Source organism: Lytechinus pictus, chromosome 5 (assembly GCF_037042905.1).
Source record: "Lytechinus pictus isolate F3 Inbred chromosome 5, Lp3.0, whole genome shotgun sequence".
Lineage (NCBI taxonomy): Eukaryota > Metazoa > Echinodermata > Echinoidea > Temnopleuroida > Toxopneustidae > Lytechinus > Lytechinus pictus.
Genome location: NC_087249.1, coordinates 32,575,896 through 32,597,029, shown reverse-complemented (window position 1 = coordinate 32,597,029; position 21,134 = coordinate 32,575,896). Strand labels below are relative to the sequence as shown.

Below are 21,134 nucleotides of genomic sequence, written 5' to 3'. Positions count from 1 at the left end.
GAACTAAGTCCATTTACTTTTTAAGTTATGATGACATTTCAAAACTTAATCTTCAGTTAAGATTTTTATGTTGATTCCCCCAACATGGTCCAAGTTCATTGACCATAAATGACCTTTGACCTTGGTCATGTGACCTCAAACTCTGGCAGAAAAATTCAATCCTATGCTTTAAAGTTGACATCATTCTTTGGTGACCATATTCCAGACTGGAACTGGTTTATACCGATACAGAGATTATAAATTCAGTAGTAAACCAATCAATAATTCATGCCAAAGTCGCCAAATGCCACCCCAAAATACCGGTACTCGATATTGAAGAAGACGTACCTGTATGAGAGCGGTTATGGATCTTGAGGTTCTCCAGTCGTGAAAAGCTCTTGAGACACAGCGGGCATTGATGAGGCTTCTCATTAGTGTGTGTACGTACATGGATTAACATCTTGTATCTAAACACACAAAACAGAAGAGTGCATTCACACTAATCATACATGTACATTTATAGAATAAAAATACTAAATACATTACACTGTACAATTTTTCAATATGAAAGGGGGAAATATCACTTTCATATACATGTAGGTATTTAATATTAAATCAACACTACGTTAACAATTATTATAATTAGCTCATAAAATCTATCACCTAACGCATAAAGAATGAGAGTGGAATGGACAAGATGAGAGGCCTTTAAATGGGGGGGGGGGATGGAAGGGGAAATTAGGAGTAATATTACAACCAGATGAACGATTCTTGCAAAAAATAGTCCCAAAAAATTTCCCTATAAATTATCATTGGTTCAATACAAAGAGTTGGTTCTAATAATGAAAAGTGACATGATAAAAATATAATGATTATAGTTGGGTTTTTTCACTGATTATATTATGATATAGGCCTATTGGTATTAGGCCAATACTTAAAATAGAATTTGTATGAAATAGCAAGTTCTCAATTGATGAGTGTACCCACTCCGGTTCCATACTACATCTACACATGTGGCTCTTCAATTACTTACAACAGTCAACAATATTGCAGTTATAGAGGAACATATATGCAATTTCTTCCTCACCCATGTTTGACAAAAACATGTATTAACACCTGTCAGCATAATAAAATGGCTTCCCCCAAAAAATATGAAATTTCTATGTAAGCAAAATCTCTAATCCAGTCACATTCTTTTAACTACATGTAGGCCAAATATGCAAAATACACGTATACACTTGACAACCCCCCCCCCTTCAAATACTTTCCCTACCTCACTCTACTCTTTCAAACAATGTCTATTTTCTATAAACACTGAAAAACACAACATAATGTTCATGCATCACCATGGAAACATGTCAGGAAAATGATAACCCAATTTCAGGGACAACATGTGGAGTGTCATCAATCTCTCGCTAAACAGAGCCCTCCATTGTCTAGATGAATTCTGACACTGTGGGATGAGCCCAGGTATGCAAAAGCTCAGGTCAAATGTAATACCAGGGTCAAGGGTAACTTATAAAGAAGTGATGGTCTGTTCACATTGCTTTTTATCTTCATTCCTTTATCAAAAACAAAGATCTAGTTTCTGATGTCTAAAATCCTCACTGCATCTTATACAAGATCTAAACTCAATTCAATTCAATCAAACAACTTTAATTCTTTAAATCTTTCAAACATCAAAATCAATGTGAATAGGGTGTATTCACATTGCTATATAAAATACATTTTTAAAATTAAAATCTTGTTTCATCATCTGCCTTATGAATCAATTATGTCTCAGTCTAACCTCACTGCTTCTAAAATGCCTAATAAAAGATTTAATCTCAATTCAATTCAATTGAGATCATGCAGTCCTCTGTATCTTTCTCCACCAAAACACAATACAAACCAATGCATTCAAATTATTTCACTTGTCCCTACAGTATTCATATTCCTTTCCCCTAAACAGCATTCCCATCTACAGTGCATCTTTCTCCAGCTTTACACATCTTTCATTCACATGATACACTTCATCCATTTCAATTTTCAATTCATCCCATTTCAAATATTTTCAAACTAAAACCAATGCATTCCAATTTCACCTTGCATTGAATCTCTTTCCTTCCCATCTGCAGCAGGACTCCACATCCTTCTCAATTCTCATATTTCTATCCAAGTTTTCAATTCCTTTTATTTCAGTGAATATTTTAAACAAACCAATGTATTCCGAATTCACCTTTAATTGAATCCCTTTCATTTCATCTAGCAGACTTCACATCTAAAACAGTAATTGTTTTCCTCAAATGATACACTACCTCCATACATGTCAATCAATTTGATTTCATTCGAACTTTTTAATTCAAATTAAAACCAATGCATTCCAAATCCAGCTTTCCATGAATCCCTTTCCTTTTCTCTGGCAGCCCCCTCCCCCCCCCAATCTACAGCAATATTTGTCCAACCTCATATGTCTCTCATCATACTACCTCAATTTATTTCAAATCATATCAATTTTCAATTCATTCAATTTCAAATCTTTCAAATTAAAACTCAATGCTTTCCAAATCTACCTTGCGTTGAATCCCTTTCCTTTCCTCTGGCAGCCTTCCCATCTACAGCAATACTCTCTATCTTTCTCCAGCCTCACATGTCTCACCTCATACTACCTTAAGTCATCTACAGCAAGCAAAACTCTTTATCTTTCTCCAGCCTCATATGTCTCTTGTCATACTACCTCAATTTATTTCAAATCATATAAATTTTCAATTCATTCCATTTCAAATATTTTAAATTAAATTAAATCTTTTAATAAAAATGCATTCCGAAATTACCTTGCATCGAATCCATTTCCTTTTCTCTGGCAGACTTCCCATCTACAGCAATACTCTGTATGATTCTCCAGCCTCACATGTCTCCCCTCATACTACCTCGAGTCATTTCAAATCATATCAGTTTCAATTCATTCCATTTCGATTAAAACCAATGCATTCCAAAATTACCTTGCATTGAATCCTTTTCCTTTCCTCTGGCAGCCTTCCCATCTACAGCAATACTCTGTATCTTTCTCCAGCCTCACATGTCTCCCCTCATACTACCTCAAGTCATTTCAAATCATATCAGTTTCAATTCATTCCATTTCAATTAAAACCAATGCATTCCAAAATTACCTTGCATTGAATCCTTTTCCTTTCCTCTGGCAGCCTTCCCATCTACAGCAATACTCTGTATCTTTCTCAAGTCTCACATGTCTCTCATTAACATGATAAACCAATTCTTCAAGCCTATTGAATCTCTGGTAGCATGATGCCCATTTACAGACCTGGATGAACGGGAAAAGAAAACAGGATTACAAATTATATAAAATGAAAATAGGCATATCATATTAATCAGACAATTTCATGAGATATCTCATACCACCAACACTAAGTTGATATCATTGAATTATGCATATACATGTATATTGAGAATGTTTTTTTTTTATAAATTAATCAGGGCCTTCGTCATTTTTAGGGGTGTCCTTTTCATGACACTCTGCTTATGACTATCCCCTCCCATGCAATTATTGTCATTATTTTACCCTTATATATCATTGTTAATTAGTTTATGTTGTACTCTACATGTATGTGTAATGGAAATAAAATAATCAATAAGTCAATCAAAATTAAACTTAATATATGCTTTGATATCTCATATACTTTTATCTTATCTATCTTATATTATCTTGAAATGATCTTTTCTATTCAAATTATATGAATGTGTATGCCGACACACTGTTATGATATGGATAGTATGAAATGAAAAGGCATTTCAACAGATTTTTTCTCTTGATTATACATGTACATGACAAATTATTTTGGACGAGATCCAGACCAGATTCATACCCCTTTCATAAACCTATCCTCCAATTAGCCGCCTAATAGTAATGCGGATAATTCAATAAAAATTGCGTTCACAAACTCCGAAAATTATCCGCATTATATTTACGAGCGCCCGTCCTGAAAAAGGCGGATAATCGTCATGACAACTGGACACGCCCCCTCCGATGCGGTTGTGTTGGAAAAGGGTGATCTTGTGACCGCACCATGGCAATTATCCGCATTATTTGGAAATATGTTCATAAACTCAAAATCTTGTCCCGATGCTGCTATTATGCGGATAATTGCAGCATCAAAATAATGTGGATAACTCTGGTCCTCCTCCTCTGATTTTACGACCAAATTATGCTGCTATTAGCCGCATAATTGGGTTTATGAAAGGGGTATCAAATAACTCTGTATTTTCCTTCTTGTATAAAGCAAGGAATATAAAATTTCAGGATATCGTATGCATGATTCAATCTACTTACCAGTAATGTGCTTCGTGTATTTTCTTCAGGTCTGTCCATGATTGGCTCCGGTTCACTCTTGTACTCGTTTCCATCGCCCACATGGTCGGTATGGAATATGGTCCTGGTGTACCCTATGGAACTACTAGACTTGCTGGAAGATATATTGCTTAGCTATAAAGGAAAAAAATAATAATAATATTCAAAGTAAATTTAAAGGTATTGTTTAACTTTGTGAGCAGCTGATTTAAAAAATTCTCAAACCAAGATGAAACATGTGTACAAGTGCATGTATTAGAACTAATAAACCCTGAAAACAACCATTATTGAGAATGAAAAGCTAAAACTACAAGGCAAACCCCGATTTTGTAAATAGGCGTCTTATAGACACCTAAATAGTACACATAAGTGTATGGGATGAAATTAAGATGGTGTTTTCGGTCACTTTATATTTCAATTTTTGAAGCACTAAATAATTATTTTCGAACGCAATTTTTTTCTGGGCTTTATTTTTGTAACATATCAGACACAGGTGACAAGTGTGACCTTCTAGCTCAGATTTTAAAAAAGTCAAACCAATGTTAACCAATCACTTTAAACATAAGAAAATTAAAGATTCACAGAGCATTTAAATTACACTATGCTTGTTTTGATAATCAAATTAATGAAATGTTTACAAGTATGATTATTTACAAAAATAATAGATTTGCAATGGACCACCAGGAAGCCAAACAGCTCACCTGCCAGACCACCAAACTGCCCACTCGACTGAATGCCAAACTAAATGTCAAACAGCTGGGGTACAATTACCCACGATGGTTGCATTGCTCAACAGACAAATCACAATTCAGGGTTTATTGCATGATTTCCAGTTTGCTGTTGGTCTTGGTGTTGGAAACAAATTGCCTTTCATAACTCCAAAACCTAATCTGAGTTTACATAAATGATCCAAATCACATATAGCTCAACACCAAATGTGACATACCCCAAGACCAGTCTCATTTTTATTTTGGCGCTGTGGCAATGCTTAAATTGCCAAACACCAACAGGTCAACACCAAAGAAATCAGCCATTATATATCAAAACTCAAAGTGGTATCAGTTTATGAGAAATTGTTCCATTTCCCTCATGACATGGCTTGTCCTTGCCGAAAGCCTTTACCATTCATGCATTTTAATCAAACCTGATACAAGCTGTCTGATACAATTAGTCCCAATAACTTCACTTCACCATTTTTGAATGCATCTACAGAAATGAAATTCCTCTGACTTACATTTATCATGCCACCTTTTCCACTAATCGCTGTCATATGGTGCGCTCCATCTGATAAGCCACCTACCAGAAGGTTGTCCAACGAGACAGCAGGTTTGCTATCCATCTCAATGTTACTGTTCTCAAGTCTTTGGTTACCTTGAATAGCGACAGGTGTCAGCGAAGACTGTTCACTCGATAGATCGCTTATTCCACATCCCACTAGTACTGTTACTCCTGTAAAAAGATGAACACAAATGTCATTCTCAAACAGCAGAAGATACAAATAAACAACAGCATTATTGCTGATCAATTATTAATATCTCTATTCCCTATTTCTTGATTAGAGGTGTATAAAAATCTTGTAAAGAGCAAAATTGCAAAAAGTGATAATTCTTTGAAAGGGGAGACCAATTGTATTGTTTGTATAAATGAAACAACAAGCAAATTACAAAAGCGTGCTATGGCACAGGAAACCTCTATTAACGCAATAGGGGTGTTAATTGCACACATAGAACAATATGCAACATTAAATTTGTATGCTTGATAACTCGATAGAATAATAGTCACTCAAAATCAAAGTTACATGATGAAAAACCACCTGGGTCTAAAGAAAGGCACTGCAACATACAGTCACTTGTCACTCTATCGCACATCACTTAAAAGATTATGTATAATTTGCTTGTCTCAAAATATGTTACAAAGCCAAGGAGTAATAAATATTCAAATGGTTTAAAATATATATATGTGTAGGTGATTTGAATACTGTGTCTGTAAGTCTCTCACATGATGTTTCCTTGACTGCTCAAACAGTATTAAAGCACTTTTACTTTCAGTGGTTCAGTGGTTGGCAGAATTTATGACAATTCCTGATCAAAAGATTGTGCCCACTGTTTATGCTCTACGAGAATTGGCAGTTCTAAACCCTTCTCACGCCATTTTTATGGTACATGTATACACAGGGAATCTACATGTAAAACAAAAAGTGCAACCTCTTTTTGTAAGGATGCACATTTTGAAACTAAAATCAATACCCAATAGATGCTATGATAAGAACTATTGGAATTTTTTCATTAACCGAAAAGAAAAATGTAGGTGCATCAATACTTGATTCTATAATTTCCCAGGAAGGCAAGTTTAGCACTTGAGGGGGCAAAATTTCCCACGAGAAATATTTCATTTGTTTTGTTTTGTCACCCTCTATTCGATTTATTTTGTCAAGTTATGCTCTTGAACTGTTTAATGCTGGGAAAAGGTAACAGACTCAATAGAGCATGCTTTATATTGTTATTGATTTTTAAGAATGGCATAAATTTTCACAAACCAACACTATTCACCAGCGTGATGTTATTATTAGTTGGATGAAGTTTCATGGTGTTTTGTGACTGAGAGAATGTATATTTTAGTGCATTTTGTTGACTAGCAACAGTGTAGTCAAATGTGTTGCTCACAATCTCAAACATTACAGCATGCTCAAACATGTAACTGAAGATATTCCTGGATCTACATGTACATGTACACTTATACGTAGTAAACTTCCCAATGAATAAATCGTTTATGTACAAAAAAAAGCTAGTACACCTACATGTATGTTCATTTTTTTTTTTACTTGATTGCAAAGAAAGCATGAATGCTTGTAAGCAAGCAACCAAAGGTCCTCTCGGGGGGTACTCACGAAATAAGGCATACAGGGATGTGCCACTGGAATGGGTCGTTTTTTGGGGAGAAATCCCTAAACATGGGGTATGTTTTTTTTTTTAAGGTGATAACCTTTTTTTTGTTTATTTTTTGCTTGTCAAATTTAAATAAATCCTTAATAATGGGTACCTTTTTAGCCAAAATGACCCGTAAATATGCGCACCAAGTGGGAATCAAACCCAGGTCACCGGAATACGAAATGCCCGATCTACTGACTGAGCTATCGTGACTCCTCTTTTTTTATAAATCAATATAGCCGAGAGCAGATCAATTATTTTTCAAAAATTATCCACATTTGGACTGTAATCCAAGTAATACCAATAATTACAATTTAATATTTCATGTAAATGTACGTGTAGGCATGTCTGATTGTAAAAAAAAAAAAAAAATCACACAAATTTTAAATACTTTATAAAAATAAAAAGGAAATTATTTTGGAGGGATGAGAGCAAACTGATCCTATCTCTGTATGTATGGTAAATACAATTACAATATCTTCACAATATCTTTCATTTCTATCTCATATTTTTGTATCAACTCAACAAAGGAAACATTAATAAAGGTATGAATAATGATCATGCAATTACTCAAGAGATACCATCTGATTCTATCTCATTTTTATACTGACAATCGCAGACTGGGACTATCTCACAGGCTAGGATACAGTATGTACAAGAATAGAATTGAATTGTCAATGTATTGGAACACAAAAATAAATTCATAGATTTTATTGATTGAAAAACAGAGAATAGTAGGTCAGATATACATGGGAAAACCCATTTGCTCATGGACAATAACATAACCAGGCTTGCCATTTGTATGGGTAAAACGAGGAAAATTCTTGCATTTTCGATTTCTTTCATCGCAGGGGATAACAGGGGCATGTGAACTGTTTGGCTGTCAATAGAATATGGGTTGCCATGGAAACTAGAGACACTGTAAGAAATGCCTTCTAAACCAAGAATGTGACCATTAGTCATGAATGATGATCATTGAAGGTACGTGTGACACCCCTACCAAAATTTAGATATTCCCAAATATATTGTACTATCAGTCAATTACATTCAGGTTTTTTTCTACTTTCCTCCCTTATTCATCTTATTTACATTTTTTTATATACATGAGGTTATAAAACTTTAACAGAGGAATTATTTTCATAAATGAATGCTACAAATATAATCATAGGAAAAAAACATAGAAAAAAGACTCTAAGCCATTGATCAGTTCTCTTGTTTGATTGAAAATCATGCAATATTATTATTGAACTTAATTTGAACTGGATTGTCACCACAAAACAAAATTTGCATACAATCATCTACATGTAAGCAACTAATTTTCAGATAAATTATTATACATACAGCAGTAGTTACCCAGCCAATGAAGAAATCAGAGTTTTATCAATTTAAATATCCTTGGATAACTCCAACCAGTAAAAAAATGACACAGGTGCTCAGGGTTGGCCCATGAAAAGCTTGAAAGAACCCCAGAAAATCCTCTCATTTACTGAAATTTATAAAAGCTTATTCAATGTTGCAAATTTAGGCAGAAAAAGTAGTGAATAGTAGCTCCTGAAAAGAAATTATTTTTTACCTGATTTAACCCCCCCCCCCCCCATTAAGTCCAATCTCTCTATGATAGCCTACATGTACATACATGGCACACTTTAGAGCCAACATTGAAAATAAAGATGTATGAATGTGTTAAATACAATAAATATCAACAGGCCTTCACTGTAGGAGTAGGCCTACACTGTCAGAAAACACTCAGCTACTTTGTACAGAAGTATCAGGAACCTTCACAGAGCTTAACAGGAGATTCTCATAGATCTAGTAAATCAAGGATTCCCTTCTCCTAATGTCAAGTTCAAGGTCACCTTTTGGGGTCATGGGTCAAGCTACTATTTAGATGAGAGGCCAGGTGTTCTCCATTTCACTCAGCCAGGCAGACCTTTGAATGGAGATCACTATAATGTGTGTTCAGATGACGGGGGGGGGGGGGGGGAGGAGCACATTCACAGACTGTGGTAAGAGGCAGGGCTACATGAACATGTACATGTATGGGGAGGTGTCATTTTAATGAAATCCCCCCCCCCAAAAAAAAAAAAATAATAATAATAATAATAATGAATAACTAAAATAAATTAATGCATGTAAATAAAATGCAAAAAAAAATCTTATACATGAATACTCTAAGCCCGAAGGGGGGTGATCGATTGAACCATATCTCCTCCCAGGATCCGCCATGCCCGGGCTTCAAAATTGCACCGCGTGTCGGGCCTTCCACTCTTCACGGACTTGCCACACTCGCAGCCCATGACGACATCGCACAACGAAGTCGTCGTCCGATTCTTCCACCGGAAAATCGCTGTAGACCTGCGTGTTGTAGCCCGACATTCAACCATTACAGACGACAGACGCGCCACGTGGGTCGTCTCATTCCGAACGCCGCATTCTGATTGGTCAGCCAGCACGGCCGGGTACGTGATATGATTTCGGTATTGGCGTGGGGCTCTTTCAATCGTGAAAAAGAGGAGTTTGATGTACATGTTTACTGATGTGAACAGTGCTTAACAAGAAGTAACGTGTACACTTACGGACAGGTTGCTAAGCAAGAAGACGTAAAAAGTAAGGTAAGATTTTATTTTATTGAAAATATGGCAACCGCACATGACTGCAACAGTTATTCAATGTGCATTTATAAAAAAGTCAACTTCATTGAATTTGCACAGAACGTGAACGTGAAACTACTGCAAAGGCGAAGTCCGACTGAGGCGAAGTCTGACTGAGTGAACGTGAAATGAGATTTTGGCATTCTGTCACAACTAAAATGCATTTTCGCACCGGACGATTTTCGCCAATTAATGTTGGCACAATATAATAATTTCATTCCCAAATGTCTAATCAATCCATAACCTGAATTTCAGCCACATCGAGCATCGGGAACGAGTGTATTTCGGCTTCGATCTCGACGCCTTCGTTTGAATTCTCAGCTAGACTTCGTCTTCGCCGTAGTTGCAATATGGACTGAAGTTAGCGATCATAATAATGTGAACCTGCCTCGCGAAGGATGGGGCAGTTTGCGCTGCGCCGCCTGTGTGTCCGCGCGGCAGGTTCACATCATTATGATTGCTAACTTCAGTCCATATCGCAACTACGGCAAAGGCGAAGTCCGACTGAAACTTCAAACGGAGGCGTCGAGATCGAAGTTGAAATACACCGTTTTAGATACTCAATTCTTTCTTTTTTCCCTTTTATTTATCCTTTCTTTACCTTTCACTTCTTTTTTTTTTTTTTTTGTCCTTCCTTTCCTTTATACTTCCTTATTATTTTTTTTTAGTGATAAAGGGGACAAAAAATAAAAAATAAACTTGCGTCTTTTAAAAATGTTTTCTTCCTTCTTTACTTTTTGGGACCAATAGATAAAATGAATATCAGCTAATGCAATGAAATACGTTGAACAAGTAAATAAAAGGGTTAATGTAAATCCTCCAAAACCAAATACTTTTTAAACATCCCTTTTTATAGTTAAAATGAGGGGCAATATTTTTAAACCCTACTTTAACTAAATATCATATTAGTCCAACTTCAATAGCATTTTAATTCTCTTATCTGTATTTCTTTTATTAACCAAAATCCTAAACTCTTTATCACTTTTTACTTTCTCACTATTACCTTTAATCAATCATATATTTTTCAAAACAAATTACGACTTCAAATAAAAACCTAACTTTCACATCCCTTTCAAACCACAACCATAACCTTCTAAAATGTTCTCTTAAAAAATTCAAATGTTTATTTCTTTCCCTATCTTGAATAAACCTGTCAATCTACAACAAATTCTATTTAACTTTAATAATCACACCCCCAAAACCCGTGGAATTTCCACGGGCTCTGCTAGTAAAATAATAATAACGGTAACGTTAGTGAATGAATGAATTAATAAATAAATAAATAAATGAATTTATGAAAATAACATGAAAATATCATGAAAAATAAAATAGAATAACAAACTAAATACATAATAAAACAATAAAAAATGATATAAATAAACAACAAATAGAAAACAAAATTAATTAATCAACTATTTTTAAATAACTTCATAATAAAAACTGAAAACTTTTTTCAATATAACATTAAAAGATAATGTATAGGTTAATATCAACTTGGAAATTTTGCTCACTGACTATACAGTGCGTCCCAAAAAAAACTATACACTTTTGAAATGGCTGCCAAATAAAAAATTTAGCATTTTGGGGGAAAAGACTTACATATATGGAAAGCCAATAAAGTCAACTTTCAAATGACACCAAAAAGTTGGAAAACTATTCATGCTTGAGCGAGCACTGCCCACTGAAACAAAGGGTATGAAAATTAGGGTGGGCTGGAATTAGCCTTCCAATTTATGTAAGTTTTTGAGAGGCAAATCCTTTCGAACTTGCAAAGTTAAGGGCGATGTGATAAATTAATGATCAACCATGACCAGTTTTGGTTGCTTAAGCAAATTTTATAAATTATTAAATTGAACTTTAATGCATGAGTGAACACAAATTACACTTTTTGGGCAGCATTTCAACTTTATCATTTGGATCTCTTTTGGGCAGCATTTCAAATTTATCATGTGGATCTCAGCAATGTGTTCATGGGAGTCGGGAGAATAGGGGGTGAGATAGGACTTAAGTGAGAGAAGTAGGTTGATGGAATAAGGGTCAACAGAACATTCAGCCCCCGCCCCCTCCCTCTTTCCCGCCCTCCCCTCCTGTTGAGAGATTGATGGCTATTGTCATGTACGCGTGGAGTCCAGAGCAGAATGTTGATTATGATTAATTCTGAATTGGGACATCAATTTTTTCCTATCAATCATTTAATCAACAATTTATCAGTAAATCAACTTATTCAATGTGCAAGGTGATCAATCAAACATTCCTTTTTTTTCAATTAATTATTTCATTAATCATTAAATTTCTTGGTAATCATTGAAAAAAAAAACTGACCATCAGCCACCAGTCACTTGGCAGTTAAGTTTTGAATAGGCTACAATGCAGGAAGTGAGACAGCGAGAGGGGGGGGGGGGGCTGGGAAATGGAGGTGGAGAGGGGAGGGTACATATGACTTTTAATTTGTAAAAGGAAAAAAAGAAGAGGAATGCCCTTTTAACCAAGTCTTAGCATATCTCGCCCTCTTGCTTGTAATGGGTACCATCACATTACTCGGACTCTCACGAACACACTTCTGAGGTTCACAAGATGAATATGCTACAATAAAATCACAATTCCTGTTCACTCATGCATTAAATTTCAATTTAGTAACTCATGAAATTTGCCTAAGAAACCCAAACTTATCTCACTCATCAATTTAGCTTAACAAGTTCCAAAGGACTAACCACTAAAAAAACTGTAAGGCTAATTCCTGCCCAGCCTAGCTGAGCTTAGTCTCTCAGGAGGAGAGAAGCGGGGGGGGGGGGGGGGTTGAGATAGAGAGAGGGGTTGCTAAATGTTCTGTTGACCTTTATCCCATCAACGTACTTCACCTACCTAAGTCATATTACCCCCTCTTCTCCTGACTGTCGTGAACACATTGTTGAGATCCACACGATAAGACAAAATGCTGCACCCAATTCACGATCACTCATGCATTAAATTTCAATTTAATAACGCATTAAATTGTCACAAACAACAAACTGATCACAACTGATCTTTAATTCACCAAATAACCATCAACTTTGCAAGTACCAAACAAAAAAACCTGAAAGAAATTGGAAGGCTAATTCCAGCCCACCCTAATTTTCATACCCTTTGTTTCAGTGGGCAGTGCTCGCTCAAGCATGAATAGTTTTCAAACTTTTTGGTGTCATTTGAAAGTTGACGTTATACGCTTTCTATATCTATAAGTCTTTTCCCCCAAAATGATACATTTTTTATTTGGCAGCCATTTCAAAAGTGTATAGTTTTTTTTGGGACGCACTGTATATATGTACATAACATGTATGACAATGATTTGAAATTAAAACTCGAAATTTACATTTTTGCAAGCATCTAACAATCAAAGTTCACTTGTGTACTCCTTGGTATTTCATAAGCAGTTGTAAATCTGGATTCAAAGTTAAAATAATTCCTAGAGGGATAACATCGAGGATCAAAACAAGACACTGGGAACCAAAGTGTAGGTGGCCATTCTGGCGATTTCAGCTGAACTAGGTTGTCATGGAAACAATCAAACTGAGTATAAAACAGAGTAAAGATCCTGGATGTGGGCGGTTGTTGACATTGGAAGCGTTGCTGAGACAGAGCTCAAAGTCATGAATGTGAAGTTGGGAAGATTGGAATTTTCGAGCAGAGTGAATGTTTAAAAGTGTAATTTTGAAAACTGAATTTCATTGTGTTTATCTCTTGCATTTTTCTTTAATACCAAATTTTTTCATCTTACCTCCCCCACACATTTTTTTCTGAATTCAACACAAATATATTTTTTTAATATCTACAATTTTTTGTCCTTGTGTATTATTTAAACAATCCATCATTTGTGTTTTTATACCTTTATTAAGTTTATTCTATATTGCTTTTTTTTTTTTTTTAAATGTCTATTGAACTTTCACATGTACTGTACATGTATATTGATCTTATATTCAGACCTACATGTATTGTCTACAGTGTATGATCTTGTTCAGGTTTTATAACCTTGAGATTCAAGCTCAAAGAGGGTTGATCAGGCCAGAGTCTCAGGATTTAACAGACATGGGCTGATGGACCACTACCCAATGCAAACTATTGGAAGGCAAGGGTTGAGCCTATTCCTTATGCAAGCCCATTTTCAAGGCCCTGTTGCATCAATGGTAAATCTACCATAGCAACAGTGCTCATCAGCCAATCAAAATCAAGGTCTCCATGATGGTGGTTACCATGGGATGGTGAAGTTGCCAGAATATAGTAAACTTTTATGCAATGGGGCCCTGATCAGAAAAAATAACACAATTCTTGCAGCATGACAGCTGACAAAATTGGGTTCAGATAGCATACCTTGCTTTGCAAGGGAAGAAGTAGTAGATGACATCATCTTCTCAACTTCGACTTCGGTGTTGTTATTGTTGCCATGGGGATCTGTGTTTCCAGATTCTTCATTCTCGGAGTTCAATTGATGATGGCATGTACTGTCCTTCCTCCAATTATCATCTTTGTTCTGTGAAGCCGCAATGAATGGGGGTGGTTGAGGTCTGAATGATGTCGGGGTATACTTGAATTGGAGACCAGTTGAGGGCCCTTTGTCCAAAAGGGGAGAGTCCATAGAATCCATCAGTTACATGTAGACTTTACTACTTCTGCAGCAAAGATAGAGAAAATAACAAAATGAAAATACTAATAAATGAACACCTGTAAAAGAATAAAATACAGACAAATTGATAATAAAAAGTTTGTAGGCCCTACATGTATAGTTTATTATTCCTTTTTTAAAGTTATTTAAATTAATTCAGATTAAATTACAAAGTAAAGTTCCTATTAAAAGAAATCCAATTGATCATGTGTGGATGATGTGAGTTGAAATCCCAAGATTTTTAGGACCAAGGTCCACTTTTCAATCCTAGTGTGACTATTTCTGGATACAAATGTAGATGAACAGAAAATGCATATATGTACACATTAATGTAATTCAGACTTGATGATAAATTGAGTGATTGGAAAGTTCTACATTTTGTACAGAGAGCAATACATGTATACGTACTGTACATGTACAAGTTGGAAATGAATATGGATCGCATACATGGATATACTGCTGTATGCCCAATAATTACCTCTCCTCACTAGTTTTACATGTACATCTGCAATGAATGTACATGTACATGCAATGACTTAAGTACATGTACATGTACATGTAGGTATCAAAATACTCTTTATACATTTATCCTCTAGGTTCATAAGTCAGAACTTCCAATGTAAAAATATCAACTTCACTCTATTATTTCAAATCAAAGTGACTCCAAGAAAAACAATCAGATTTGCAGCTGACATTAACAGCATCTGCATGATTATCATCATACATGTATGATGGATACATTACAATAGAATAAACAAAAGCAACCCTTCATCTTGAAGTTTCTAGCTGATCCCTCCAAATCCTAACCTCTTTCACCTATTGACGTACATTCAAACAATGACATTCACTGTTTCTACATGCTACATTACCAGTCTTTAAGACATTTAATATCAGTTCTTCTGGGACAAGAGACGGATCAGATCTACTCTCAGGGAATGAATCAACCAGAGAAGATGATTTTCTATTGAGGGGTGGGCCCATGGCCATGTTCATGTACGTTTAGAACTTTCTGTCTTCATGTACATATGTAGGCCTACATGTGTATGTTATGTGATTCTTTGCGTATGACACATTTTAATATGCTAAAAGAAATCATATGATAAAATGTAAACCTATTCAACATATGGACATATACACATAGCTGTAGTAGTTTGTACACTCAAATTCGTTAATAGTTCGAGAGGTACATGTACATGTACATGTACAGTCTATACATTGTACATGAACACCAAGCATTCATTCACAATCACACACAAAATAAATCTTTAGGTGTATTCATTCTTTCCAATTTATTCAACAGGCACAGTAGGAGCAACTTTTATAAACACAAAAGAATTTTCATAGCAGACCTTATTACATGGGAAACCTCAAGCATTCATAACCACCATTTTTATACAGGGGAACCCCTGGTGTGGGTACCTTGGGAAAAATTTTCCTCCCAAGAAAATGGGTCATCTGATCAGCAGTTGAATGGAGTGTTTCCATTAGACCAAATTAAGTTTCCAAACAGTAATTAGGGCTTATATTTTTTGTTGTGCTATTTGAATTTTCAAGATTTTTGCTGATATAGCGATGTGCCCCTTTAAAAAAAAAGAGACTATTGACATTTATGCCCTGACATACAATTGTAGCCTATTATTGTACTTTTTAAAGATCTTTATGCTTTTCCTATTAGAAATTTCTTTTAAAAAACGCTCCGCCCCTCACCCCCCCCCCCCACAAAAAAATACACAAGACATTTTGAATTTTTACATTACTAAATCAAATTGATAACTGAGTAAATAGTAGATTAAGATAATTAAAACTTTTTCAATCTAATCCATTAATAACATTAAAGCAAATACATACAAAATTTTCAAGTAAAAATCGGGAGGACCCCAAGAAAAGCATAGCTTGCGAGTATGGGGCCCCAGGTGTTCAAAATAAACAAAAAGACAAATTTTAACAACAAAAATTGTAATGTAATAAAAATGAAGAACATACATGTACCTCATACAGTGTACACAAGCACACTATAACATCAACGCACCAACATACCGTACATGTACCCATGCAGAACATTGCAAAAGAATAAAGAGTAAGAAAAGGATCATGATCACATAAAAGAAGTTACAATTCATGAATGTCTAAATCATCTTTCACAAGATTCAGACTAGATCATCACGCTCTAACACTGTTTCTATATTCTTTGCGGCACATGTACTTTGCATTGAAGGTGAATAGAAAAGAAGGTACTACACCATGTACTGTACATGTAGGCTAGCCTACAAATATAATAAATGCCTGTCTTGTATTCATTTAAAAAGGTGAAGATATGACATCATCATTATCATTAATATTATTTGGTCTTGTATAAAGGGTAGTCTCATCAGTGACGCACACTTATCTCCCAGAGGGCCCTGTTACATTGTACATGTAACAAAATTTATACAAAATCAAAGGAGAAAACAAAATCTATATATACGAAAAGAATAAAGTTTGCCGAGTTGTGTCTTTAAACTTGGATTATCAGATCAATAATTTCATTTTTTGTATCACACCAGCAGGCCTTAAATTTCAATATTTAGAATTCAGGGTGCAAGCAAGGTACATGTAATATCTCCTTCTGAGATTTTTCCTTCCCACTTAGAGCAAAAATGGGAAAAAAAAAACTAGCACATCAATGATGTGGAGCTCATCCGGCATCTCGCAACAAAATTTAACACACTTTTAATTTTAGCCCAGTTGACACTGTAGTGAATTATATAGGTGACATAAATTGAGGATATAGAATTGCAATTGATGAAGAAATGACATAGAAGCATTTTTTGTGATCTATGAATAAATTTCATATAATTTAAGCATAAATAATTTTCTAGTCAAAATTTCTAAACTCTCTGTAGAACCTTGGTGAACCTCATGCATGTACATGTAGCTCTCGGATGGAAAAAATAATCAAAATCAATCAACAAATAAATAAGTATTTTTTGTGAGTTTTGAAAATATATGAATAAATAAGCATATCTAATGAGCTTCAAACTTTGTGTTGAAATTTTGTATCACCACCTCTAGCTATCATATAAAGCAAACAAAATTGAAATTGATCAACAAATGAAGAAGAAAAAACATTATTTATGAATATATTTTGCATAAATTAGCATAAATAATTTTCTATACAAAATTTCAAAATTGTGTGCACAAGTTTGGTGAACCTCATGCAGCTCTACTAACCCAGGGAGCGCCGGCCCGCGAAGCGCGCCAGCGCCCAGGAGCTCACCGTGTATTTATCCATACTCACGGGACAAGGGTAGATTATGGTAAAAATATCTAGCAAGATAAATTGTGAAAACAGAAATTATGCACTTGTCTATCGAGTGGTAGAATCCTGACATCGAGGCACAGACTGGAACCTCAAAAAACGAAAAGTTCTCTCCTTCTACCCCAGTCTCGATCGGCCATTTTTGTTATGAATCATAACAAAATGGCCGATCGAGACTGGGGTAGAAGGAGAGAACTTTTTTTGAGGTTCCAGTCTGTGCATCGATGTCAGGATTCTACATGTACCACTCGATAGACCTTCATCCATATAATCGTGGTAAGTGCATAATTTCTGTTTTCACAATTTATCTTGCTAGATATTTTGACCATAATCTACCCTTGTCCTGTGAGTATGGGTAAATACACGGTGAGCTCCTGAGCGCCGGCCCGCTTCGCCGGCGCTCCCTGGGTTAGCAGCTCTACCAGATGGAAGAAAAAAAAATCAAAATCGGTCAACAAATAAAGGAGAGGCATTTTTTGTGATTTATGAATAAATTTCGCATAAATTAGCATAAATAATTTTCTACTGAAAATTTCAAAATTCTGTGTAGAAGTTTGGTGAACCTCATGAAGTTCTACCACATGGAAGAAAAAAATATCAAAATCAGTCAACAATTAAAGAAGAAGCATTTTATTTCAATTTTTAAATATATGCATAAATTAGCATATTTAATGAGCCGGCGCTCCCTGGGTTAGCAGCTCTACCAGATGGAAGAAAAAAAAATCAAAATCGGTCAACAAATAAAGGAGAGGCATTTTCTGTGATTTATGAATAAATTTCGCATAAATTAGCATAAATAATTTTCTACTGAAAATTTCAAAATTCTGTGTAGAAGTTTGGTGAACCTCATGAAGTTCTACCACATGGAAGAAAAAAATATCAAAATCAGTCAACAATTAAAGAAGAAGCATTTTATTTCAATTTTTAAATATATGCATAAATTAGCATATTTAATGAGTTTCAAAATTCTGTGAAGAAATTTTGAATCCCCCACCTAATGCTATCATATAAAGCAAACAGAATTGAAATCAGACATGAAATGACAAGTAAAGCGGCATTTTCTGTGTTTTATGAATAAATTTCGCATAAATTACCATAAATAATTTTCTACTCCAAATTTAAAAATTCTGTGTAGAAGTTTGGTGAACCTCATGAAGCTCTACCACATGGAAGAAAAAAATTCAAAATTGGTCAACAAATAGATAAGAAGAAGCATTTTATGTCAATTTTTAAAAATACAGTACATGCATAAATAAATTTTGCATAAATTAGCATAAAAATTGTTCTAGTCAAAATTTCAAATTCTGTGTAGAAGTTTGATTAACCTCATGAAGCTTTATCACGTGGAAGAAAAAAAATCAAAATCGGTCAACAAATAAATAAGAAGAATCATTTTATGTGAATTTTTAAAAATACAGGTATGCATAAATTAATTTCGCACAAATTACATGTAGCATAAATATTTTTCTAGTCAAAATTTCAAAATTCTGTGTAGAAGTTTGGTTAAACCTCATGAAGCTCTACCAGATAAAAGCAAAAAAATCAAAATCGGTCAACAAATAAAGAAAAAGAAGCATTTTTTTGAATTTTGAGAAATGCGCATAAATTAGCATATTTAATGAGTTTCAACATTCTGTGTAGAAGTTTTGAATCCCCCACCTAGTGCTATCATATAAAGCATACAGAATTGAAATCGGACTTGAAATGGCGAAGAAAAAGAAGCATTTTGAATTTGTGGACGGACGCCACGCCACAGCATAAAGCTCACCTAGCCTTTCGGGCCGGATGAGCTAAAAACACAAAAATCTCCAAGGTCAATGATAGGGGCATCAATGCTATTCAACAGAGCATCCATGACCATGGCCTTCAATGACCTTGGCTTGATATACTGTAAGCCCATCAACTGCAACTATTTATTGTATACATAAAGGCCTACATGGATGTCTTTGGATAAGAGGAAGCACATTTAATTTTTTTTTTAATACCGTACTTCATGTGAGGGATACTGCCGATACATACTGTTACAGCTATTGCGAAGTTCTGCTAAAAGGCTATCCTGAAGGATACAGTGTAGGGTCTACAAAGTCAGCCTAACATGTATGTAGGCATATGTACATGTATAGTATTTTAAGAAAAGAAATATTTCTACATGTAGGCCCTATATAGGCCTATATGTAGTTTGCGATACAAACTGAAGTGTACAACTACATCTACTCTCCCAAGTCCCAATATCAAACAATACTTGATTTCACAGTACACCAATACACTCTTCCCCATGGAAACTGTCAGAAATTACGATACAATGTTGCAATACAATTTGGTGAGAATGGGCTAATGGAAACTAGCAGCATCTTGGGGTCAAATGATTTGATATTCTCTTCTGGAGCAAGAAGCAGCACTGTTGGGGGTCTTGGCTGAGAACAATATTCCCTTTGACCTTTTGTTTGGGAGGCTTGGTACAACAGTTTTCCGATCTTTCAACTACAAACCATTTCAAAGGCTTATAAAAAAGAAAGGCTAAAACTAAAAGTGGTCATTGAAAGTTTTGCATTAAGATGTTATAGGTAAAGTAACTGCACGAATAAAAAAAAGTTGATTTGAATACACAAAATAAAACTAGAATAACACTATTAAAATATGATCTATTATCCAGACGCACACTTGCCAAGATTTTTTTTTTCAATTCAATCTAGTACGTGAGGAAATGAGATTTCAATCTAAACTCAATCCTATACGCAAACTCACTTTGATTGCATATATCTTCCAATATAGTCTACATACAACATTATTTTTCATGAAAATATCTTACCCAAATCACCCAAAGAACTAGGGAGGATAATTTTCCAGTAAATCAGGGCGCAGCGCAAACATTTAATCACGTTCTATTTTTGTTTCCCAAGAAAAACACGTCTCGCTAAACGTTATGCCTCAATACGGACAGTGCCATCTATCATGTTTGAGCCTACATTCAGTATAACAATGGCTGACATTGCAAAGCTGCCATACTCGCCGCGATGTAAAACTTTGTTTCATTGAGTCATTCTCTTTCTTTTAAGGTATGATTGATGTAAATTTAGTATATTTGGAAGATTTTGGCGTGTTTCATATTCTCACATACGTGTGATGAATGAAAACGTCAAAATTCGTTATATGACATGCGTTGTGCGAGGTTAGTACAACTTCACTACAACAATTAAACCTCGAATGCTTGTGTGAGTGCCGATACTCGGTAGGTAGATCATCATCATGTCTTGTCGTGAAAAATGTCCGGTGGAAATTAGGATTAGGAACTGGTTCC

The 21,134-nt window shown here is 35.0% G+C and overlaps 1 protein-coding gene across 1 annotated transcript in view; it reads right to left on the bottom strand.

Annotated features, from left to right (window-relative positions):
• LOC129262082 (zinc finger protein 410-like) overlaps nucleotides 1-21,134 on the bottom strand; it is a 31,023-nt gene that overhangs the window by 9,179 nt on the left and 710 nt on the right. Inside the window, exons 2-6 of the mRNA XM_054900122.2 lie at nucleotides 14,247-14,545; nucleotides 5,559-5,773; nucleotides 4,307-4,459; nucleotides 3,129-3,280; nucleotides 328-446 (exon numbers count right to left, since the gene is read on the bottom strand). Of these exons, the coding sequence (XP_054756097.2) occupies nucleotides 328-446; nucleotides 3,129-3,280; nucleotides 4,307-4,459; nucleotides 5,559-5,773; nucleotides 14,247-14,520 (913 nt within the window). The 5' untranslated portion in view covers nucleotides 14,521-14,545. The remainder of the gene's footprint in view (nucleotides 1-327; nucleotides 447-3,128; nucleotides 3,281-4,306; nucleotides 4,460-5,558; nucleotides 5,774-14,246; nucleotides 14,546-21,134) is intronic.